Genomic DNA, 25,590 nt, shown 5'->3' on the forward strand with positions numbered 1-25,590 from the left:
TTATTACCTAGCAGATTGATCCGAATGTTTAATTATGGGGGATAAGAGCTAAGGTTGTCTTTTCTGTATGAGACATTGTGACATTTAACTTCTACTGGACATGATAGTCTGGAGGAAATTAGAAAATGCTTAAAACTAAACAACATAAACACTGAGTAAAACTCGTTGGATATATAGTAAAGCAACAAAATGAAAGAGGATTCCAGGTTTAAAAGCTCTTACAGAAACATAGGAGTTCCTGTGGTGGTTCAGAGGTAATGTGCCCAACTAGTATCCACAAGGATGTGGGCTTGATCCTTGACTCCGCTCAGTGGGTTAAGGATCAGGCATTGCCATAAGCTGTGGCATAGGTCACAGATGTAGCTCGGATCTGGTGTTGCTGTGGCTGTGGTGTAGACCAGCAGGTGCAGCTCTGATTCAACCCCCAGCCTGAGAATTTCCATATGCTGTGAGTGCAGCCTTAAAAGGGGGCAAGGGGGGTGGGGCTGGAAATTCATGATCTAATAGTCTGTCATGAGAAATTAGAATTAAAAAGTTAAGACTTACTAAAAAAGGTGGATGTAAGAAAATACTAAATATAAAACCAGAAATTAATGACATGGAAAAACAAAGATACAACAGAGGGAATCAACAGAGCCAAATGGATTCTTTGAAAGAATGACATAGTTTAGGACTGATAATATGGATCAGGATGGAAAAGAGAAAAATTTGTATGGGGAATAAATAAAAAGGGGCAGTCACAACTATAGTCAGAAGAGAAACTACTAGTAAAAATAAATTATAACACATTTAACTTTAAATAAAAAAGGGAAATTGCTAGGAAAATTTGTTACTGTCAAACTTTATTATAATTTTTTTTTTTAAAGTAAGGAGAGACTTTACTCAGAAAGATTATTGGGGTGGGGGTGAGGAGAGGTGCAGCTGCAGCAGGGAGAGGCTGCAGTCTGACCCTAAGGTCTCCAAGCATCTCCTGCCAGACTTTGTAGGATGCTTGCAGCCTGACATCTTCTACGCCCCATCTCCCATTTTTCTAGACCTCCCTCCTTTTTTGCCTGGGATGTGAAGCTGTCACAACCACACGTGTTCAGGGGAACTTTGACAGCACTTCGCTTCAGCCCCACCAGGAGCTTTTCTAAATTCCGTCCCAGGGCCTCACGTGGGGAGCACTCGCAGGAGGCTGCCCCACGGAGTCGATGCGAGCCCAGTGTGGAAGCAAAGGAGTGAGCACCCCCTTGGGCAGCCACTAATGATTAGACAACAGGAGTCCACAGGGAGACAGCGTCCTTTCTGTGTATCTTGGGTGGACAATGCTGACCCACGTTCTACACCGTCCTTAGAAGCTTGGGATTTAGCCCCGGGTGTCCACGCTACCATCTGGCTCAAAACACACCCTGGGACTGACTTCCGCTCCTGTCTTGTTTTATTCCTTTCAGTGCCCCTGACTTCTGCTACTTTGGGTCACTTATCAAAGTAAACTCTTTGTATGTGTTCTCTTGTCTTGTACTGAGCTTCTTTGGGGGATCCAAGAGAAGACATCGCTATAAAAATATTTCAAAAGTTCTGCTCTGCTCTTTACATTTTTAACTTAAAATATAATTTTTAAAGGGGGAGGAGGGAGGGAAGGACTGGGATGGACTGGCAGTTTGGGGTTAGTAGATGCAAACTATTCTATTTAGAATGGATAGGCAATGAGGTCCTACTGTACAGCATAGGGAACTATATCCAGTCTCTTGGGAGAGACCGTGATGGAAGATAATATAAGAAAATGAATATATATATGACTGGGTCTCTGCTGTACAGTAGAAATTGCCACAACTATCTTCCAATAAAAATTTTTTAAAAATAAAAATAAAAATAACTTGAAAAGCCTACTTTACCTCCATGAAAATGTGTGAAATTGATGCTATTTAAGCAATAAAATATGTTTTACTTTAAAAAACCCAATTTTTAGATTTTAAACTCTATGTTTATTTACAAAAGATACAATTTCTATATTGCGTATATTAGCATTTCAATATATTTTTTACTATTCTATGGGAAATTTTACATATACACAAAAGCAGACAGAATAGTAAAAAGAACGCCATCTATTGATCACTCAGCTTTAATAATTATCAAATTATGGCCAATTTTGTTTCATTTATATTCCCACTCACTGGTCCCCTTCAGTATTTTTTAAGCAAATTCCAGACTTGTGTCACTTTATCTATAGATATCTCCAAATTAAAGACACTCCCCCCCCCACATCAGTTATAGTAAATATTATCACACCTAAAAAATATCAAAAATAGGAGTTCCTATTGTGGCCCAATGGTTAACAAACCCCACTAGCATCCATGAGGATGCGGGTTCTATCCCCACTCACTCAGTGGGTTAAGGATCCGGTGTTGTCATGAGCTGTGGTGTAGGTCGCTGACACAGCTTGGATCTCATGGTGCTGTGGCTGTGGTATATGCAGGCAGCTATAGCCTCGATTCGACCCCTAGCCTGGGAACCTCCATATGCTGTGGGTACAGCCCTAAAAAGACAAAAAAAACAATCAAAAATATTCTAATATGTGATTCCACTGAGTGTTCACATTTCCGATTATCTCATAAAAGTTATTATTCTTCTAATATTTTATTTGAATTGTGATCGAAACAAGGAAGGTACATTGTAACATATTTCAAGTTTATTTTCACATGCAGAATCCGTGTCCATTTTTTTTTTGTCTCTTCATATTATTTCTATTGAGGAAAGTGTATTATCTGTCATATAGAGTGTTTCATGTCGGGGTTTGCTGACTGCATACCTGTGGGTACTCAGTCGACACTACTTGGCTTTGGTGTGGTCCTGCCTCCATTTGTTCACATTGCGATGCTGCCTTGGATGACTGCCCTTGGGCAACCAAATCTACTCTCTCCTCACACAAAGAAAGCCTGAGGAACCTGGCACTTCATGTCTCCCTGGAGACATACAATTGGCTCTCAGCCAGTGACTCACAGGCGGAAAAGTACAGCAGCCCAGCTCTCTTGCCTCCTGCCAGTATGGCTCTGAGGCTTGTTCTACGTGCTAGAGAGGATGCTCAGAAATCTGTCAACACCAAATGCTGGTGAGGATGCTAGGACAAAGAGACTCTCATTCATTGCTGATGGCAATGCAAAATAGAACAGACACTTTGGAGGAGGGGACACCTGTTCCTGGGAAAGCCAAACATAGTCTTACCATCTGATCCAGAAACTGGGCTCATAGGGATTTACCCAACTGATTTAAGAACGTATGTCTGCATAAAAACCTGCCCACAAAGAATTATAGAACTTTACTCTTAATCAGTAAAAAAATGAAAGAAAGTATGATATCTTTCCATTGGTGAATGGATAAACAAACAGTGCTTCTTCAATACATGGAATATTAGTCGGTGACACAAAGAAAATAAGGTATCAAACTACACAAAAGTACAGGTGAAAGTTAAATGCCTCTTTCTTTCCTTTCTTTCTTTTCTTTTCTTTTCTTTTTTTTTTTTTTGTCTTTTTAGGGCCACACCTGCAACATATGGAGGTTCCCAGGCTAGGGGCTGAATCAGAGATGTAGTCACTGGCCTATACCTTGCCCACAGCAATGCTGGATCTGAGCTGCATCTGCAACCTATACCGCAGGTCATGGCAATGTTGGATCCTTAACCCACTGAGCGAGGCCAGGGATCAAACCTGAGTCCTCATGAATGCTAGTCAGATTCACTTCTGCTGAGCCATGACGGGAACTCCCCGAAAGCCTCTTTCTAAGTCAAAGAAGCCAGTATGAAAAGGCTATATGCCGTATGATTCCTAGTATGTGCTCTTCTAGAAAGGCAAAACTATAGAGAAAGAATAGAGATCAGTGGTTGTCAGGGGTTTAGGGAGAGCAGGGAACGGTTGATTAGGTGAAGCACAGGTGGTTATTTTCTAGGGCAGTGAAACTATGATAATGAATTGTGGGTATATATCACTATATATTTGTCAAAACCAATGGAGTGTTTTTTTAATGATTTTTATTTTTTTCCATTATGGTTGGTTTACAATGTCCTGTCAGTTTTCTATTGTACAGTAAAGTGACCCATTCTCTCTCTCTCTCACACACACACACATGCAATGCACACACACACACACACACACACACACACACACACACACACACATTCTTTTTCTCACGTTATCCTCCACCATGTTCCATCACAAGCGACTAGATGTGCTTACCTGTGCTATACAGCAGGATCTCATTGCTTATCCATTCCAAATGCAATAGTTTACATCTGTTAACCCCAGACTCCCAGTCCATCCTTCCCACCCCCTTGGCAACCACAAGTCTGTTCTCCAAGTCCATGCATTTCTTTTCTGCAGAAAGGTTCATTCGTGCTGTATACCTATGGAGTTTTATAACACAAAAAGTGAAACTTAATGTAGGCAAATTGAAAAATTAGGAAGTTGGGGGAACCTAGGAAGGAATACACACCTTGGCTATAGAATCTGTGTTACAAACTATGAAACTATCTCACCGAAGGGGGTGAGAGAAAAAGATGGTGACCTAGAGAACTTCGGGAACAAGAGAAATCTGTAAGGCGAAAGGCAAAGGAACTGCTCATAAACGTTGTGGTACAATGCTGTAAACGTGTTTACACTGGGAGTGTGGGGTTCTAGTTAACAATTCTGATTCTTCTGTACATGGAAACTGGACATGACAATTTAGAAATGGATGGTGGATGGCGGGGAGCAGGTTCTCACTGTTGGAGTCAGAGTTCACAGATGAGAAATGGAAGAGGCTGGAATGATCCTTGTGTAATCGATGACAGTTCGGGACACTGGTGTGAACTATGTTTAGCTTAATATAAATACAGATGGTTACATATAGCGATGTGCACACACACACACACACACACACACACACACACACTAGTGTACACGCATATCTTTCATTCCTCAATTGAGAGAGCCCCAAAGAAATAACAAACTCGTAGCAATGAGCACAACGGGTACCCAGATCTTGGTTTCCATTCTCCAGTAAAATCAACAGGGGCTCCTTGAAGAAACTGTGACTCTAGGATGAGGGCAGGATGTGTAGGGTGAGCCTGGAACTCCTTAGAGTGCCAGAAAGGGTAAAAGTGCTCAAAAGACAAAAACAAACCCACAAAGAAAAAAACTTTAAAAAGACAAAAATTTAAAACTCCACGTTGATGTTTCACCGAGGACACAGGCACCAACTAAAAGAGCTCCTGATGGCTGAAGCCGGGACCTTTTGAGCAACAAAATAAAGTTCTATTCAGGTCACTTGCCCATTTTAAGATTAGATAATTTGTTGTTTGTTTTGTTTTGTTTTATTTAGCTATTAAGTTGTAAGAGTTCCTTATATACTTTGGATTTTTTTTAAATTTTTATTATAATATAGTTGATTTACTGTGTTGGGTCTACTTTGGCTATGAAGCTCTTATCAGATATATGGCTTGCAAATATTTCCTCCCATTCGATAGTTGGCATTTCACTTTGCTGATGCTTTCCTTTGCTGTGTGAAACTTCTCAGTTCAGTGTATCCACTTTTAAAATGTTTGCTCTTGTTGCTGGTGCCTTTGGCATCAGGGCCATGTGATTATTGCCTGGACCAATGCCAAGGAAATTTTCCCCTGTATATTCTTCTAGGAGTTTTATGGTTTCAGGTATTGCTTTTAAGTCTATAATCCATTTTGCGTTGATTTTTTGTGTCATGCTAAGATGAGTCTATTTTCATTCTTTTGTATGTGGATGTCCAGTTTTCCCGACACCATTTATTGAAGAGACTGTCCTTTCTCCATTGTGTATCCTTAATGCCATTGTTAAAAGCTAGTGGATGACCACAGCTGCACAGATTTATTTCTACCCACTCTGCTCCATTGATCTATGTGTCTCTTTGAAAATCAACACCCTACTGTTCCCAACAGGTCTATGAAAAGAAGCCTCACATCGCCAATTAGCAGGGAAATTTGAATCCAACTGCAATGAGAGAGCACCTCACACCTGTTAGAATGGCTATTATAAAAAAGTCAAAAAAGGAGTTCCCGTCGTGGCGCAGTGATTAACGAATCCGACTAGGAACCATGAGGTTCCGGGTTCGGTCCCTGCCCTTGATCAGTGGGTTAAGGATCCGGCGTTGCCGTGAGCTGTGGTATAGGTTGCAGACGCGGCTTGGATCCTGCATTGCTGTGGCTGTGGTGTAGATTCTACATGTGGCTCAGATCTGGCACTGCTGTGGCTGTGGCCTAGGCCAGTGGCTGCAGCTCCAGTTTGACCCCTCGCCTGGGAACTTCCTCCGTATGCTGTGGGTGTGGCCCTAAAAAGCAGGACAAAAAAATTTTTAAAAATTAAAAATAGAACTACCATATGATCCTGCAATACCACTTCTAGGTACATATTCAAAGGAAATGAAATCAATATCTTGAAGAGATATCCCATTTTCACTGCAGTATTATTCGCAATAGCCAAGATAGGGAAACGATTTAGATGTCAGTTGATGAATGGATAAAGAAAATGTGATATACAATATTATATTTTCGATGTAATGTAATACAATGTATTATTTAGACTTAAAAGGAAGAATTCCTGATATCTGTGACCAAAAAAGTTTGAGCTTGCAGTAGCCGAGGGTAAAATATTGGTGCCAGAGGCAGGAGTGTGAGGAGGAAAGAGAGATTAGAACAAAAAGAAAGGAGAATGGTGGTTTCTAGGGGCTGCACGGAGGAGGTCCCAGGGAATTATTATTTAATCGGTAGAGAGATTCAGTTTTGTGAGCTGGATAGTGGAGATGGTTATACAATAACATGGATGTTCTTCATGCCTCCGAACTGGACGATGATAAATACAGTCAGTTTTATGTGATGTTTGTTTTACCACAAGAAAAAAGAAAAAATAAAGTGCTACTGTATTATAGCCCAAAGTATAAAATAAATATTCATGAGGTCATGACATCAATAAATGATTAAACACATAGATATATACATATATACATGAATAAGGAGAAGAGATATGTTTCCTGTACAGAAAATTCAAAATAATGCATGTTGAGGAGTTCCCGTGCTGGCTCAGCGGTGATGTGGCTGATTGGTGTCCATGAGGATACAGGTTGGATCCCTGGCCTTCCTCAGTGGGTTGAGGATCTGGCATTGCTGTGAGCTGTGGTGTAGGTCGCAGATGCAGCTCGGATCCCACATTGCTGTGGCTGTGGTGTACGCCAGTGTCTGCAGCTCTGATTCTACCCCTAGCCTGGGAACTTCCTTATGCTGTGGGTGCAGCTCTAAAATGAAAAAAAAAAAAAAATGTCGATACGCCGCCCCACTTCTTAAGTGTGAGCTGGCATAGTGACTGCCATTCCAAGATGGGCTGTTGGGGGAATAGTGGAGAAACCTGACCACCGCCTGACCTGCAGGACCGCCGCCAGGTGCTCAAGGTGATCCATCACGTGAACAGTATGTGCTTTTATATAAGGTGATGAAAATGCTTCTTTACCTCTGTGGGCTTCCTCTCAAAACACCCAAACTCCCGTCTAATGATGAGAAAAACATCAGACAAATCCAAATCGAGGGATATTCTACAAAATCCCTGATCAGGACACCCTCAAAACTGTCAAAGTCATCAAAAACAAAGAACGCCTGAGGATCCATCACAGTCAGGAGGACGCTAAGGAGATAAGACAACTAAATGCAGTGTGACATTCTGGATGGGATCCTGAAACAGAAAGAGACACGAGGTTAAAACTAAGGGGATTGGAGGAGCTCCCATCATGGCGCAGTGGTTAACGAATCTGACTAGGAACCATGAGGTTGAGGGTTCGATCCCTTGCCTTGCTCAGTGGGTTAAGGATCCGGCGTTGCCATGAGCTGTGGTGTGAGTTGAGGACGTGGCTCGGATCCAGCATTGCTGTGGCTGTGGCGTAGGCCAGTGACTGCAGCTCCAATTCGACCCCTAGCCTGGGAACTCCATGTGCCTTGGGTGCGGCCCTAGAAAAAGGCAAAAAGACAAAACAAAAAAACAACTAAGGTGATGGGAATAACCCTAAACTGCAGTTAATAATAAGTACCAATGCTGTTTGTTATTTATCATAATAAATGACCCATATTACTGTAAGATGTTAATAATAAGGGTGACTGGGTATGAAGTGTATGGTAACCCTTTGTACTCAAGCTTTTTGACTTTTCCATAAATCAAAAATGGTTCTTAAAAAAAGGGCCTCTTTACCCACCACTATATATAAAATATTAAAGAAGAAGGATCTGTCATCTAGCACTTGGAACAATCTATAATGGAAAAGAATCTGAAACTGTGTACCCGAAACAATATTATAAATCAACTCTAGTTAAATGCACACATATTTAAAAAGAATATAACCCCCACAATAAGGTTTATCAAAACGTCAATACCTGACTTAAAAAAAAATTGCAAATAGTCTGGGTGTTTCTGATTATTTCTCCCTGGGCCCCTAAACGTCCCACCCAGTTCTACCCAGGCGTTGTTTTCATTCTTGTCCTATTAGAACTTGAACCTGAGTTCTCCTCCTTTAAATAATGAGCACCGCTGACAAGTGCTAACCCAAGGAGTGATGTGGTTAGGTCAGAATTTTAAGTAGAACACGCTGTCCTCTGTGTGGTGGGTGGATTGCAGGGTGTGTAGAGACAGGGAGCAAAGGAGAAGAGTTTGAGGGCTACTGCACTAGGTCAGGTGAGAAATGACCTGGGTCAACGCTTGGGAGGTGTGGGCGTGGATGGAGACCACCAGGACTGATCTCTGGTGGAGGGCGGGGAAAAGGAGGGGAGGGGGGAGGAATGGGGATAGTGTCTGGCTTCTGCGAATGCACTGCTGATATCAATACTCAAGAGAGAGGATACTTAGGGCTGAATGACAGTGCGTGTCGCTGGAGTTGGATGGGGAGTAATGGATGCTAAGTGCCCTTCAGACCTATTGAGTCTGGGTGTCTATGGCAATCTCCAAAGGGGTATTCCTGACATATGCTCAGGCCTGGGATAAAATAGCTTTGGGTAACTCGAGACAACCTGCCTGAGATGATGTGGTAAATAGTTCATACTAGGTGATTCCCAGGAAGGAGAGAACCCCAAGTCCTTATGTGGTGGATGGCAGGAGAGGTTTCAGAAATGTCAGGGAGAGTAACCACGGCAATGACCTTGGCTCAGTATTTCTCCAGGTTATTCAGCATTTTTGGCTTCCATGATTCCAGCTGGCCCAGCCTTTCCTACCTTTAGTGATGTGGTCACTTTCCCCATCAGAGACCAGTCCCAGGAGTCTCTCGGCTCCTCGCCTTGCCCCGTTTGGCTTCTTTGCTTTGTTATAGTTTTCCTGAACCATGTAGGCAGTTTATAAGACTCTTGGAAACCATGAGGACAGTCTATGGAGAGCAAGCCTGGGCAGGGACCAGAACCCAGGGGGAACCCCCCTCCCTCCCTCCCTGTGCCTTTGGCCGTGGACTAGGATTGGGCTGGGTGCCTATACCATAAGGCAGTGCTGAACTGAGATGAGTAGACCCCTCTTCCCCCAACCGGAGTAAACTGTCCCCCCCGTTATGACTTCCCAGGGCTACTTTCAGGTGCATGAGTGAAGTCATTTTGTTTGGTTATAGAGTTGTTTTGTTTTCGTTTTTAGAAACCGTTGAATGTATGGAGTAGTTTGGTGGAACAGAATTAAAGAGGAGTCAAAACATCTGTCCTCCTTTGGGGACTGGCCAAGAGACTTGCTTGCAACCATTGACCACAGGTTTTTATACGGTGAGCGACGGAGGGTAAAAAGCCAAAGAATACAGAGTCCCAGGCTTTCCAGAATTTATTTTCTGTGTTATTGTTACACTCACAGGTTCAGCTATAATACTGGGGATGCAGTCAGAGTTGCCATAGTCACTTTCTCCCTGTATAGAGGCTCTGGCACCTGAGGCTGAGACTGGGCTCATTGGGAGTGGGTGCTGGGCAATAACTCCCCTCCCCCTCCCCCAAGCCCTATCAAAGAGACATACAGAAGGACAGGGACAGGCAGCAGGTTCACAGATGAGGCAGGCCACCCAGGCTGGGGACCTGAGGTAAGTGAGGCCACTGGCTCTCTCTTCATTTGTGCGGGATTTCCGGGGGCCTCTGGGATACTGGGGGTGGTTACTTATGTCCAGAGGTGGTTACTTATGTCCTGCTTCCTCAGGGGGCAAAACTTCTCCCTTCAGCAGTTGGACTGGGTGGGTCTCCTGGACCTGGCCAGGAGCTGGAATAAGCACAGGCTGTTTCAACTGCCCCTCCTGCTGCTCTGCTGGCTCTAGAGGCTTCTCCTGCTGCTCCAGCAGCTGCTCCCCTTTCTTTTCCAGGTGTTCATCTCTCTTTGTTAGCTCTTGATCCAGGTGCTGGTCCACGCCCTTCTTCTCCTGTTCCAGCTGTCCCTTTAGCTGCTGCTCCCTTTGTGCTTCCTCCTGCTCCAGGTGTTCTGCTTTCTGATGGTCCTCCTGCTGTTCTTGCTGCTGCTGCTGCTGCTGCTGCACTTCCTGCACCTGGAGCTCCTGCTGCTGCTGATCCACATGCAGTTCCTGCTCCTGTGACTCTTGCTGCTGCTGCTGCTGATCCACATGCAGTTCCTGCACCTGTGACTCTTGCTGCTGCTGCTGCTGATCCACATGCAGTTCCTGCTCCTGTGACTCTTGCTGCTGCTGCTGCTGATCCACATGCAGTTCCTGCACCTGTGACTCTTGTTGCTGCTGCTGATCCACATGCAGTTCCTGCTCCTGTGACTCTTGCTGCTGCTGATGATGATCCACATGCAGTTCCTGCTCCTGTGACTCTTGCTGCTGCTGCTGATGATCCACATGCAGTTCCTGCTCCTGTGACTCTTGCTGCTGCTGCTGATGATCCACATGCAGTTCCTGCGCCTGTGACTCTTGTTGCTGCTGCTGATCCACATGCAGTTCCTGCTCCTGTGACTCTTGCTGCTGCTGCTGCTGATCCACATGCAGTTCCTGCTCCTGTGACTCTTGTTGCTGCTGCTGCTGATCCATATGCAGTTCCTGCACCTGTGATTCTTGCTGCTGCTGCTGCTGTTCCACATGCAGTTCCTGCTGCTGTGGCTCCTGTGGCTGCGGCTCACACTCTTGCTCAGGCACTCCCTTCACAAGAGTTGTGTGTTTCTCCGCATCCTCCAAGGGGACCTCCACTGGGAGCTCCGAGAGCATCTTCTGGCATGGAGCAGGCAGCGGAGTTGCCTGTTTCACTTGCTCCTGCTGGGTATCGGCGGGAGGAGAAACAGGCTTGAGGGGCTCCTGACTGAGGGCAGGGGGCAGGGTCACTGGAAGAGTGTATTGCTGGGACATCATGGAAGCTGCTTTAGGTCAATCTGAAAAACAGGAGGGGTCAGAGGGGTTACTGAAGGCAAGGGAGTGGATAGAATCCTGGAAATCTGCAGCTGTGCCCAGTTACCCTGCATTCCCTCTTCCCATGGTTGGGGGACTTTTCCACCCACTCTGGGCTGTCATTCCCCAGGAGCAGCAGCATGAAGGAGAGGCAGGGAGAGCTTTTTGTTCCCAGGAGCAACAAAGGTGACTCTCACGCACGCGGCTCTGCCAAGGTGAGCTGGGTACCACGTTACCTCCTTTCTTGCCTTTCCTTATCTGTCCCTTGGTTCTCACCTGCACTTACCAAGAGGAGAGATGAACTCTGAGATTGTGACTGGAAGAGGGAAGGTGCCAGAAAAATACAGATCTCTTGGAGGACTCTGGAAGATCAGTAGTCCATGCCGAGAGGAACTGAGAGGTAAGGGCATGCTCCCACCCTGGGGCAAGTCATTTAGCCCCTCTGGGCCTCCGATTTCTGCTCTGTAAAATCAACAGACTGGTCTGTTCAGCCAGAGACCGTCTGAGCTTCAGCTGGTGGTGGCGGGAGGGCGCTGGAAGGTTGCTGAGACTGGAAGCCCTTTCTTTCCGGTCTCCCCCCTTCTGAGCTGGGTTTTTCTGCCCCTGCTCTGCCTGGCTTCTCCACATGGAGAGTGCTCCCCAGTTTGCATTTCTCCCTTTTGTAGCACAGCCAGGAGTTACATTCCCTGGGTCCTCTGCCCCCATAAAGAAGGTAACATCAGAGTCAGTCTAAGTCAAGCAGTTTTAGGAGAGAAATTAGCCATACTCCCCCTGCATTCCATCTTAACCTTTCTCCCCCCACTGCCACATGGTCCCCCAAGAAGTATGGGACAGGAGGGGATTGCTGTCTGCTCTGTTCCCATCCCATGGCACCTAGCCTTCTGCACAGTGACCTGAGCCCTCCTAGAAAGACAAGGGTCCAGCTGAACCCAGCACACGAGTGTTCCCTGCACCACCCAGGCTGGCCACCCCCAGCCACGTGCTGGCCTGCAGGCAGCCTGCGGTCCTGACCCTGGTTCTGCCAGCTATACTTACCAGGCTCACAGTAGGATGGATGGCCAGGGAGGCTTCCAGTGGTGTGTTGAGCTAAGCAGGGACCAGGGTGCCTTTATACCGTTCCCCAGCCTGGCCTCCTTCTCAAGTTGAAGGAGATGGACTGGTTTCACCACTCCAGTTGGTCAACTTCCTCTAGCCGCTTCCTGACTCATCACAGGCACCTTAAGCAGAAAAGCCCTCAGGGTCCCTTTTCACAGAGACACACAGCCCTGGCCTGGCCAGCGGGCTCTGGGGGCTCCGTCCCTCCTCTGATACTCGTGACCTGAGCACAGGCAGTGAGGGAAGTGACTCAGGAACCTGGCTCTCTTTTTGTCTGTGTGTGTGACCTCACTGGATCTTAGCTTTTCTACCTGTACAATGGGTTCACCCTCACTGATGAAATGAACCTGGTGGATTCATTTCACAAGTGCACAGAATTGAAATTTATAATTTATTTGTTATTTATTGATTTATAAAAGAAATTTTGGATTATTTATTTTCTAATGTTCTATGTTTTTTTTTTTTCTTCTTCCTTTTTTTTTTTCCACCATCCACGGTATATGGGTACCTGGGCCAGGGATCCAGGACCGCAGCTGCAATCTGTGCCACAGCTGCAGTAACCCCAGACCCTCTAACCCACTGTGGTGGGCCGAGGATGGAGCCTGCATCCTGGTGTTGTAGAGATCCCATCCTGCCACAGTGGGAACTCCTGTGCTTTTGTTTTTACAAGACAGTTCTTAGGGCTGGATATGTCTGCCTGAACAACTAGTTGTTTTTTTTTAACCAATATTTAATGTTTAGTCTAAATAAGCATTTTCTTCACATTTTACTGAGAAATTTTATTTTCATTTATTTATTTATATTATAGTTGATTTACAGTGTTGTGCCAATTTCTGCTGTACAGGAAAGGGACCCCGTCATACATGTATATACATTCTTTTTTTGTTTTTGTTTTTGCTTTTTAGGGCCACTCCAGTGGCACATGGAGATTCCCAGACTAGGGGTCCAATAGGAGCTACAGCTGCTGGCCTACACCACAGCCACAGCCACGCCAGATCCGAGCCACATCTGTGACCTACACTATAGCTCATGGCAACGGTGGATCCTTAACCCACTGAGCAAGGCCAGGGATCAAACCCACAACCTCATGGTTCCTAGTCAGATTTGCTTCCACTGCACCATGGCAGGAACTCCTATATGCATTCTTTTTTCTCATACTATCTTCCATCATCAGAATAGAAAGGCATATGTTTTTCTGGGATGTCCAGCCTGAAGCTCTGTGTAGAGGTGGAAGGAATGACTTTTCACGAAGACGTGGGGCTGCTGAGGGATTCTCTTGGCCACTCGCCTGCAACCCATCTGCTTCAAGTCACATCAAACAGTCCATTCTGTGTGGAAATAGACTCTATCCTGGGAGGGGGGAGGGTTGAGTCTGTCGACTTTAGGCCCAACACGGTCAAGCACAAGGCTTGTAGAGGTTTCCTGCGTGTGCCAGAAGCTACCCAGGCCCTACGCTGGAGGCTATAGTTAGACAAGTTCCCAAGAAGACTGTGCTCACCAAAACCCCAAGGCACGGACCACTCTAGGCAGCACATATATGATATATAAAATGAGAAGCATTGCTTTTTATGGTGGTAAAAATTTCCTACAATGTTTTGGGGAAATGCATGAAGGTATAAAGATCAAACCTGGATCGTCCATAGCTTTCCCTAAGCTACTCTTTGAAAATCGCCCAAGCGGACTTTCACAGCAGGCTTAGAGCTTGTCCCTCCCCAGGGCTGATGATGACTTAATACTCTTAGAATACAATTCACACTCACTGCCATGGTTTCATAGACCCTCGTTGAAGGTCCTTGGTTCCTGGGACAAGCCCAGTGCTCCCACCTCTGCCCACCACTGCCCTCTCCCAGGTCCCTGACTGTGTCTTTCAGCTTCACTGCAGATGCTGGGGCCGGCCTGCCAGACCCTCCCCTGAGACTCCGTCTAGAGGATTATTCCCTGAGTCCCTTCATTTCATTTCCCGTAGCCCAGGGACGTGCCATCTCCTGGGGCAGGGAAAGCCCCCTCCACCCCTCCCCTTCCCTCCTCTCCCCACCCTTCCCTTCCCTCCTCGAGCATCCCCGCACATCAGCACCCTACACATGCCTTGTGTCTGCTGCTGACCTCACATGGGAGGAATCTGCCTCTCCCAGCCCATGACAGTCAGTCCCAGGGCAGCAGACCCTGCTCGAGGAAGTCACACCGGTCGTGTGGGTTTCCCAGGACTGGTATCTGCCAGATCTGCCGCCCGCCCTCTGATTCACAGCATAATGAGAGCTTTGGGGGAAAGGCAGAGTGTGTGAGCCCTTGGCACCGGGCAGAGCTAGGGCGTGGTGAGGAGGGTGAAGCATGCAGCCAAGGGAGTGCGTGCGTGTGTGCGTGCAGGGCAGGGGTTGGAGGGGCCCCAGCTTTTAGGGGCTCAGAGGCCCCATGCTCTGCCCTCTGGTTGCCCCATCAGGGGTCATGAATGCACGTGGATGGGGAGATTCTCGCAGGGTCCGTGCAAGGGACCTCGTAGGCCCTGGAGTACACACGAGGAGGTTGGGTAACCGTCCAGCCCCCGCCTGGTGAGGTAAGGATGAGCTCACAGCCCCTGACACAGGCAGGGGCCCTGACCCCAGCTCATCCCAGCCCTAGGAGGCCCTGGTTCTTTCTGTCTTGCAGAGGCAGAAACTGGCTGGTTTCTCTTTCTCGCCCAGTGAAACAACCTTCTTGAATTGTAGCTTAGTTGTCAGGGGAGGAGGAAGGGGGTCACACATTTCACCACGAGGGGGTGGCGGCGGCAGCGGTGGTGACGAGGACGGCTCTTAGTAAGCTGGGATGGCTGAAGGAAGACAGTTCTGGGAAGCTGACTTGGACCAGGAGGACGCATGCTCCCCTCTAGGCTGTTTCCTGCAGAGGCAGTGCCGCCTCCTCTGAGGTCGCTAACTCCCTCTCCAACCCCTCTCCAGGCCTCCTCTTCTGCCCAGGGCATGTCGCCAAGAGCCTCCCGCCGTCTGCAGCGTGCACCGGTCACCTTCCCACGGGCCCAGCATCCTCACTGTCCCCCTCCATGGCCTCCTGAACCTGACCTCCGGGCCTCATTTGCCTTTTGTGCCCGTCTGCTGCTTCTGGAAGGGCGATAAGACCTACAGTGGGCCAAGAGGCTGATTCTTCCTCTCTGGACTTCAGGGCTGCTCTGGCTGATGTGCCCTGGTTGCCGCCCTTACGTCTTCCTCTGGCTTGCCCGTCCTTGGCCTGGGGGATTGCTGGTTCCCAGTTTCCGTCCCCATCGCTGGCTCTTGCTGGTGAACTTGATTGCTATGGAGGGACAGTCACAGTTCTGCTCTGGTGCAGGAAGAGGGGCAAAGGCATGAAAAGCTATCAGTAGCGGAGCAAAGGAGCTGTTTAGCGCCCTCTCCTCCAGCTGGCAGGATGCCCTCCCCTTGGGCTGCCAGGGAAATCACATTCTTTGTAGTTGATTTTCTGCACCTGGTTGCAGCAATGTGTCTGAGCTGGGCACGGGGGGAGAGGGGTGGTGGCAGGTGAGTGTCTAAAGAATGCATGGGGAGGCCCATGTCGGGTGCACAGGGGCTTCCTCATCCTACCCAGTCCCCTCCACTGGAGCCAGAGCTCCCCTGTGACAGGTGGGCACTGAAGTCTGGAGACTGGACATGAGAGGCTCAAGGCCCTGCAAGAGAGGATCTGGGCTAGACCTGGGCTGGAGCCTCCATGTTCTGATCTCCACCCAGTGGGCTCTCTTCCCCACCAGGCTGCCTTCCCAGGTTTCTGGGCATCTGGTGAGAGTAACAGGTTGCACCAGATAACCTCGGATATCTTCCAACTCTGCATCAGCCGTTTAACGACTGACCCCCATGTGGTCAGTTCTGGGCTTCCTAGAGGCAAGGCCAGTCTTATTTGGCTCAGATTCAGCCAATATGCCCTCAGGATGAGGCTCACTAGTCCTGGGAAGAGAGTGCTCTACTCCCTGGCTGGTGCTGGTGGGGATTTTAGCCTAATCCAACCTGAAGAATTGCTGCTGTTCCATCTCGCGTTATCTGGAACAGTCACTTAACCTCTATGACCCTTAATTTCTTTATTTCTTTTTTTTTTTTTTTTTGTCTTTTTAGGGCTGCACCTGTGGCATAGGGAGGTTCCCAGGCGAAGGGTCAGATGGGAGCTGCAGCTGCCGGCCTACCCCACAGCTTGTGGCAACGCCAGATCCCTAACCCAGTGAATGAGGCCAAGGATCAAACCCACACCCTCTTGATACTAGTGGAGTTCGTAACCCACTGAGCCACAACAGGAACCCCTATGACCCTTAGTTTCTTTATCTATAAAAATATTTGAGCCTCTTTCAACATCTGTGAGGATTTGGCAAGGTGATGTATAGATGGTGCTCAGAAACTGATTACCTGTTGGAGGTCATGGCCAATGTTTGCTGAGGGAGACTGCAGTGGGTTACCTGCCTAAATACAGAGGTGTAATAACACATGGTCTCATTTTCTTTTCTTTTTTTTATTGCTATTTCCCCAACACAATTTTTTTTCCCCACAGTACAGCATGGGGACCCAGTTACACATACATGTATACATAATTTTTTCTCCCATTATCATGCTCCGTCCTAAGTAACTAGACATAGTTTTCAGTATTACACAGCAGGATCTCATGGTTAATCCACTCCAAAAGCAATAGTTAGCATCCGTTAACCCCAAGCTCCCCATCCATCCCACTCCCTCCCCCTCCCCCCGGGCAACTGCAAGTCTACTCTCCAAGTCCATGATTTTCTCATTTTGCCAGGGAAAACCTCGAAGCCCCAAAGTCACACAGTGCATGGAGGAGAGCGGGGAGAGGAGTCAGATCCCTGACTTCCCACCTACTCCTCCCAGCCTGCCTGTTGCTGGGCCTCAGGTGATGCTCCAGCTCAGGCCACGGGACTCTCCCTCCTGTGCTCATGAGGCGCCACTGGACAGGCTGTGTTCCCCCGGGGTGGGCTCACTGAAGCTTCCAAGTGGGTTTGCATTCCTGAAGGGTGATGGTCCATGGAGGGGGCCTCGAGGTCGTGTGGGCAGAAGAGAGGTAGCAGTTTGGGTCCAGCTTTGATGGGGATGAAGGAATCCGGGTACCAGAATGAGAAGTGCATGGACAGCCACAGGGAGCCAAGGTGGCTGGGAAGGGGCCCTGCTGGCTGCATGGAAAGGGGGAGGATGGGTGAAGAGCCCTGGGTGAGCCGTCCCAGGGATATGTGCCAGGAGAGGAAGGCAGCGGTGGGAGGGACACAGCTTGGCAGAGGGCAGACAGAAAGGGTGGCGGGGCCCTGGGCAGAGGGGATAGGGGAAGGACGAGGTGGGTGCAGAAGGAAAGGGACAGAGGGACCCGGTCCAGCTGTGCGGACTCCCCCAGAAGAATCGTCCTTGCTCAGACAGGCCAAAGGACACAAGGATGCCCGTGGGACTTGGCCGACCTCCTGCTTTTTCATTCCCCATCCTCTTCCTCCTCAGCTAATTAAAGGATGCCGGGGGACACCTGACCTTGCATCAGTGCCTCCTGAGAGGACTAGCTGCTCTTAAGGTTACTCTTGAAAGTGGTTGCAGAGGCTACTCAGATGCACGTGGAGTCTGTGCATGTTCAGGTGGGCGGGGGTTGGGGGGGAACTGGGCAACATAAAAAGCCACTGCAGAGCCCTGTTCAGAAGATTAGCATCGTCTGTTTCTGGAGGAGAGGCTTTCACCAAGAGGAGTTAGTTGTCCGCATTTCCTGCCTTGCTGGGGTCGTGCTGAGCCCCTCTGAGCAACCCCCATGTGGCCCCTTTGTAACATCATTTCTTCCCTTTATCTGTAGATAATTTGTCATGTCCCACTGCTCCAGGCCTCCAGATGGGTTGGTCTTGTACAGAGGCTAAAACATCGTCTCTTTCTCCCTAAAACTTGCCTCTGCTTACTACCTCCATCAAGCCAGGCCACCATGCAGAGTCAGGGAAGGGCCTGGCCTTTGGGGCTTCAGTTTGGCCTGTGGACGGGGGCGGACCTTGGCTGCCATCCTAACCTCCCAGCCTGAAAGGGAGCTGCAATCCTTGACCTCAGAAAGCCCCAGATTTAGGGGGACACTGCTTCTACTCCCAGGGAATTCCCATCTGATGGGAAGATGGGTACAGAAATGGAGTGATGCATGCCCTTCAACACTGTGCCATGTGAGCATGCAACTAACTGGCCTGTGCCTGGATACAGGCGCGAACAGCTTGGGGCTGCAAGTCTCCGTGGGGAGAAGGCAAAGGAGACAAACCTTCAAGGCCTGCTGCTTACCAGACATGGTGTTCAACAAGCCCCGTCCTCTATCTCATTTAACCCTCTGCACTTCACCAGCCAGCAGCTGAGGTTCAGAGCGGTGGTCTCGCAGCCAGGAGCCGGCAATTGGATCAAATGCAGCTGCATCTGCTCCCACGCCAGCCTCTCCCCAAGGAAGGCATAGCTGTCTGTCAAGTGTAATACATGCTGGAGATACTGGAGCGAGAGTGTCCAGCGTGGCCACAGAGGAGGAGGACTGGAAAGCTGCAAACCAGAGGACTAGCGAGCTGGAAAGTGTTGGAGCGGCTGAAACGTTCTTTTCCTGCCACTCAGGTTTTACTAGAAAGCCTGTCGGAGTGGGACAGGGAGCAGGAAGGAAAGAGAGATCAGAGGGCTCTGGGGGAGAAGGCGAGCCCAGGGCTTCCTCTTGCAGCAAGTCTTTGCGTGCAGGGCTGGAGCCTCGTGCCTTCTCTCCCCTGTGGTCCAGCTTCCAGCTCTTCTCCCAGGAGCCCCTGTCACTCCCAAACTGCCTCCCTCCCCAGCATAGGATCCACCTCTGAGAAAGCTAGTGCTGGAGGGGAGTTCAGGCCTGGCTTTATGAAGGGTGACCGAGTCTGGAGAGGAGAAGGGAGGGCAGGAGATCACACAGCGGGTCATGGGCAGGTTGGGGCTGGGCCCTGCTCTCCTGAGCTCCCGTGCTCACCTTCACTCCCCTCTGTGCCTTTGTGCATTCCACTCTCGCTGCTGGAAATACATTCTTCACCTCACCTTCTGCCTTATTGTTGTTGTTGTTGGGTTTTTTCCCCTTTGAGAGCTGATTGAGGGCTTCTTATGTGCCTGTGTTCTGGGCACTTATAGGTACAGCCTTGAACAAAACAGGGGAAAGCTCCCACCCTCCTAAAATTTTCACTCCAGGGTGGGAGGCAGGCGGCAAGTAAAATATACACATACCTGGAACATAAAGCATGTCAGAAATACCATGTAGAAAAACAGGGCAAGAAAGAGGTCTATGGCGCATCAGAGGAGGGGATGTTGGGTTTTTTTATATTTTTTGTTTTGTTTTTTCTTCATATTTGCCTGCACTGATTTATCTGTGGGTTATAACATGATTGCCTTTCTTTCTTCTGTTTTTGAAAACAAATTTTATTGGAGTACAGTGGACTTACAATGTGTTAGTTTCAGGTGCACAGCAAAGTGAATCGGTTATACATATGCTTATATCCATTCCTTTTCAGAGTCCTTTCCCATAGAGATTATTACATAGTATTGAATTTCCTCTGTGCTATACAGTAGGTCCTTGTTATCCGTGTATTTTATATATAGGAGAGTATGTCTGTCAATTCCCCCCACCAAGCTCTCCCTCCCCACCCCCAGCAAGGACTTGAAGGAAATGAGGTTGGCATGAGGATAAGTGGGGAGAGGGAACAGCAGGGACCATGGCCTTGAAGCCAGAGTTGGCCTGGCATATTCTGGAACCAGCAAGGAGGCCACTATGACTGGGCAGGTGTGAATGATGGGAAGAGGTGCAAGAGGTGAGGGTGGAGGAGGGGGCGAGGCTGGGCAGCGGGAGAAATCATATAGCAGCTCAGGCTTTTACGATGATAGAGAATTGCACAGAGGAGTGGCACCATCTTACTTTTAAAAGGCTCTCTCTGGCAAGGATGGAAGCAGGCAGAAAACTGTAAGAGGCAACCACAATCATGAAGCAGTGGCTGAGAGTGCAGATGACAGCAGGAGAGCTGGGACAAGGGGTCAGATCATAGATACGTTTCGACAATAGATTGGGTAAGATTCCCTAATAGATTCGATGTAAGGTATGAGTGAGAGCAAAGGGTGACTCAGAAGGTCTTGGCCTGAGTGACTAGAAGGATGGAGCTGCCATGTCACAGAGATAGGGAAGAGCACAGAGGGGGCTGTTTGTGGGAAAAATCAATACGGAGGTTTGGGGCATGTTGGGTTTGAGATGCCTCTTAGGTACATCCGAGTACAATTGTCAAGTAGGCGAGGAGACACGCTAGTGAAGTTCAGAAGCGGGTTTGTCCTGTAGCAATGTATTTGGAAATCATCGGTGTATAAATGGCATGTGAAGTCATGAGCCAGGATGGAGTCATAAAGGGAATGAATGTAGACAGTAAAGAGAAGAGGTTCAAGGACCAGCCCCTGAATCACTCTGATGTTAAGGGGTCAGATGAGAAGGAAGAAGTCAAGAAACCTGGGGCAAACTGAGAAGGTGCAGGTGGTACATGAGAATCTCACCTGGAGAATGGAGTATCCTGGAAGACAAGTAGAGACACTGTTGAAGAGGGCATGAACAGCTGGGGCAATGCTGTAAAGATAGAACCGAGGATGCCCACTGGTTTGGGCAACATGGAATCCATTGGTGACCTTGACAAGGGAGCCAAGGGCCAGGGAGAGGGTGACAGCCAGATTGCAGTGGCTTCAACAATGAATGAGAAGAGAAGGCTTGGGAACGGTGAGGATAGATAGCCTTTGCCAAAAATTTTGCAGGGAAGAGAGCAGATAAATAGGAACTAGCTAGTGCTGACTCCCTTCTGCCAGCATCTTCTAAACTCTGCTCATGACCCCACCCTGCCTCTACTGGGATGCCGTCACTGACAGACCAAAGTCCAAGAGACCCTGGTTGCTCTATAGCCCACACTCATTTCAACTGCATCTCCTGGCTCCTTTGCTCCTGCCTGTGGAGGTTGGATCCAGCCTGGTTCCACCTCCTCTCTGCTCCTAGAGAGCTCTTCTGCAAATATCTCCATGACTTCTGCACCTCATTCAGACCTCTATTCTAAATGTCACTCCCCTGAGAGTGTTCCTCCCGTCACCCTACCTGAAATAGCATACTCCACCATACTATTTCTCTCATTAGAATGCTCGGTGCTATTTGGATTTATGAGGTTTATTTGTGCACTCGCTTCACTGGAATGTAAGTCATGAGAGGAGGGCTTTTTTGACTCCATTATTTACTCGACCTCCCCAATGCTTAGGGCCGTGCTTGCCATATAGTTTCTAAGTCCAATATGTCTGTCACCTCCCTAAATATGTTTTGTTTTTTTTTTTTTTTTTTTTTTGGCCGCACACACAGCATGTGGAAGTTCCCTGGCCAGGGATGGAACCCACACTACAGTGGCCACCTGAGCCACAGCAGTGACAACACCAGATCCTTAACCTGTTGAGCCACTAAAAAGAACTCCCAAAATACTTTTTGAAGGAATGTCTACTCATGTTAAAAAGATGCAAATGTGTTTTCCTTGGAAAAGTTAACCTCTAATATCTCATCACCGTTCCTGATTAAGAAAACTTCATGCATTCAAATACAGATAAACTCAGTCACCTCTGGCTTAGCCTCAGGCAATGTAGGCTCTCCTCTCCCATTCCTTCTCCTCTTACCCTGTAGATTATTTTAAGCCTGATTTCTGGAAGGTATAAGCTTCTAGATCCCTGTCATGAATCCCATAAACCTGCTTAGAAACTTAAGAGTTTTTGTTTTGCAGATACAGCCCTAGCTAGACCCTATCCTGCGGTGTGTGATGCCAAGCAGATAGAAGATGGCTCCTCGCAGAAATATTCCTGGCTCTGTGTGAGTGCTGAGAATTGTTCCTTATAATGATCTCAGGTTGTTCTTTCTCCCATTGTGGGTAATGTCTTCACATGGACATGATCATGACTCAGCTGAAGACTCAAGAGGACCCTCTGCAGATCTACAGAGCTCTCTCTCTGTGCAGTTCTCTCCTCTTTGATGTTCTGCAAACTCTTATTGCCTTGACCTCCCCAGCCTCCCAGTTCTATCTCCTCAATTTGGAGAGACAGACAAGCTTGGTCTGGACTCTGACCCTGCACAGTAGCCTGCAAACTCCCTCTGTGCAGTAAGCGGGAGCAGTCATGGGGCTCACCTTATTTGTTTCTTGTCTGCAGAGACCATGGTCCTTCACGGCTTGATGTGTTTATTACCTTGACAATCACTGTCCCATTCACTGTGTCCTTTTATTAAACTCGTTTGAAGGTAGAAGGGAAAATCTACTTCCCATTACTTTATCTTCAGAAGTGGCAGTGCCTTCTGTTTTGACAACCATTAGTTTGTGCACCAAATAAATGCCAGTTCTATGTGATACCCTTCAGAAATAGAAATAAATGAGTCTGTTCTGTGGTACTTATAGTTTAAAGAGCAAGACATAAATACATACAACAGAAATAAATGTTATAAGGAGAGAAATCATTTTTTAAGTGCTCTTCATGCTCAGATAACCTGACTGCATATGCAGAAAATCCAACAGAATTTACATGAAGCTATTAAAACTAATCAGTAAGTAAAAGATTATTATACAAAACAATCGCATTTTATATACTAAGAATGAACCATCAGAAACTGAAATAAAACATACCACTTAAATTATGCTCAAAATATTTGAAGTACCTGGGGGGAAAAATGACAAAATATGTGCAAAATTTTTCACTGAAATCTACAAAACTTAAAGTTGAAAACTACCTGAATAAATGGAGAGATAGTCCATGTTTATGAATTGAAAGACTCAATGTTGTTAAGATGTCCATTCCTCTCAATTTAATCTATATATTTAATTCAATCTTATCAAAATCTCAGCAGGATTTTTTTTTAGAAATTGACTTTTTTTTTTTTTTTTTTCTGCTGTGCCTACAGCATATGGAAATTCCCAGGCCAGGAATTGAATCTGTGCCACAGCAGTGACCCAAGCTGCCATAGTGACAAGGCTGAATCCTTAACCCACTATGCCACAAGAGAAGGACTAGAAATTGACAAGTTTATCATAAAAATTCATGTGCAAAGGACCTAAAATAGCTAAAGCAACTTTGAAAAAGAATTAGAGGACTTACATTATCTGACTTTAAGACACTATAAAGCTACAGTAAATAAGTCAGGAGTGTCTGGATAGACAAATAGATCAATGTAACAGAATAAGAATTCTGGTGCTAAATACAAACAAATATGGTCAATTGATTTTTGACAAGGATGCAGAGGCAATTTGGTAGAGAAAAAACAGTCTAGAACAGTTGAATATTCATATAATCCCCCCACAATCCCACTCTCCCCTCCCAAAAAAAGATCCTTTGTTCAAAGCTTTCACCATGTAGAAGAACTGCCACGTAGGAGAAAATCTTTGTGCCCTAGAATTAGGCAAAGATTTTTTAGATATGACACCAAAAGAAAGATCCATAAAAGAAAAAATATTAATTGGTTTTAATCAAAATTAAGAACACCTCCTCTTTGAAAGAAATTGTTTAAGAAAGGGAAAGATAATCTACAGAGGAAAATATGTGCAAATAATTTATCTAATTAAGGATTTACATAAAAATATTTTAAAAACCCCTCAGAATTCAATATTAGGAAACCAAACATCTCAGTAAAATAATGGAGCAAATATTCAAATAGATAATTCACCAAAGAAGATACTGGGAGGCAAGTGAGCTCGGGGGAAGTTGCTCATATCATTGGCCAGTAAGGAAATGCAAATTAAAGTCAACAGAATAATACAATCTATCTTTACAAATGTCTAAAAATAGAAACACCAGGCATACAAAATGTTGGCAAAGAAGTGCAGCAACAAGAATTTCCATGGATTTCTGGTGGGAATGTAAAATGGCACCACCATTTTGGAAAACAGTTGGGCAATTTCTTAAAAAGTAAAACATACACCACCTACCCTGTAACACAGTCATTCTATTCTTAGGTCTTTGCCCCAGAGAGATGAAAGTACAGGCCCATCCAAAGACGTGTCATGCATTTTCACAGCAGCTTTATTTGTAAGTGTCAAAACTTGGACTCAATCCAAATGGCCATCAATAGGTTAATGGATAAACAAAATGTGGTATTATCTTTACAATGAGGGCATTTACTGCCCAGCAATAAAAAAGAATGAACAATGGACACAGGCAACGACTTGTTTGAATCTCAAAGTAGGTTTGCTGAGTAAAAGAAGTTGGGCAGAAGAGAATATACATACTGGATGATTCCACTCCTATAAAATTCTTGAAAGTTCCAACTAGTTTATAGGGACTGAAAAGTAGACAAGTTGTTTCCTGGGGACTGGGGGGCAGGGAGGGCATGGCTATGTGAGTCGTGCACCAAAAAGGCAGACAAATATTGAAGTTTACAGATTTAGTGGATGTGGTTGATCTCTCTCTCTTTCTACCTGCCCACCTAGATTAACAGGAGGTGTGTTCCAGGGACAAATTATTGGAGCACGGTGGCTTCTTTGGAGGGAAATAGGGACCTGGCAACAGAGAGAGGCGTTTGAGGGGAACAATGTATTGCATATCCAAGATGTGTCAGATCCTATGTTAAGCACTTTAGGTGAATGACTCCATTTAATTCTCATTAAAAAAAAAAAAAAAAAAAAAAAACTTTTGAAGTAAGTATCATCAGCCTCATGGTACAGATGGGGAAATGGAGGCTGAGGTGGGCCCACAACTTGCTTCAGCATCGCGGAGCTAGTGTTGATGCCGTAAGACTCTGCGGCTGAGTCTGGTCACAGTGTGGTGCTGAGTCCTGCGAGCCCTGTCTCCACTGAAAATCTCTGCCATCAGGGAGCAGAATCACTCCTCGGCACACGCACTTGCTGGTTCTGGTCGCCAATGTAGTGCCAGGGGCCTGAAATTCTTGCACATAGGGTGACTGACCACTCCCCTTGGCCTGGGACTGGAGGGATTCCTGGAATGAGGACTTGCATTTTAAAACTAGGATGAGTCAGTCGGCATCATTCTGGCTCAGCAGAGGCCTGGTACTTCTGGACTCTGGTTTTCTGAGTCCTGCCTGGGCCCTTCATGACATGTACAGAACATTTTCTTAGACTTAGGCCAGACAAGTGAGATGGCTTCATAGGTAAAGGAAGAAAGAGAGGCGACTTTT

The 25,590-nt window shown here is 46.8% G+C and overlaps 1 protein-coding gene across 1 annotated transcript; it reads right to left on the reverse strand.

Moving 5' to 3' along the window:
* Positions 1-9,790: 9,790 nt before the first annotated feature.
* IVL (involucrin) lies at positions 9,791-12,444 on the reverse strand. The gene is given in 2 exon segments (NM_214448.3): positions 9,791-11,345; positions 12,397-12,444. A coding segment is annotated over 1 exon segment (1,179 nt). The 5' UTR covers positions 11,326-11,345; positions 12,397-12,444; the 3' UTR covers positions 9,791-10,146.
* Positions 12,445-25,590: the final 13,146 nt, after the last annotated feature.

Source organism: Sus scrofa, chromosome 4 (assembly GCF_054392235.1).
Source record: "Sus scrofa isolate SSC_HxYL_T2T_F1_AM1 chromosome 4, Sscrofa_HxYL_maternal_Yorkshire_Landrace_v2.0, whole genome shotgun sequence".
In the NCBI taxonomy this organism is placed as follows: domain Eukaryota; kingdom Metazoa; phylum Chordata; class Mammalia; order Artiodactyla; family Suidae; genus Sus; species Sus scrofa.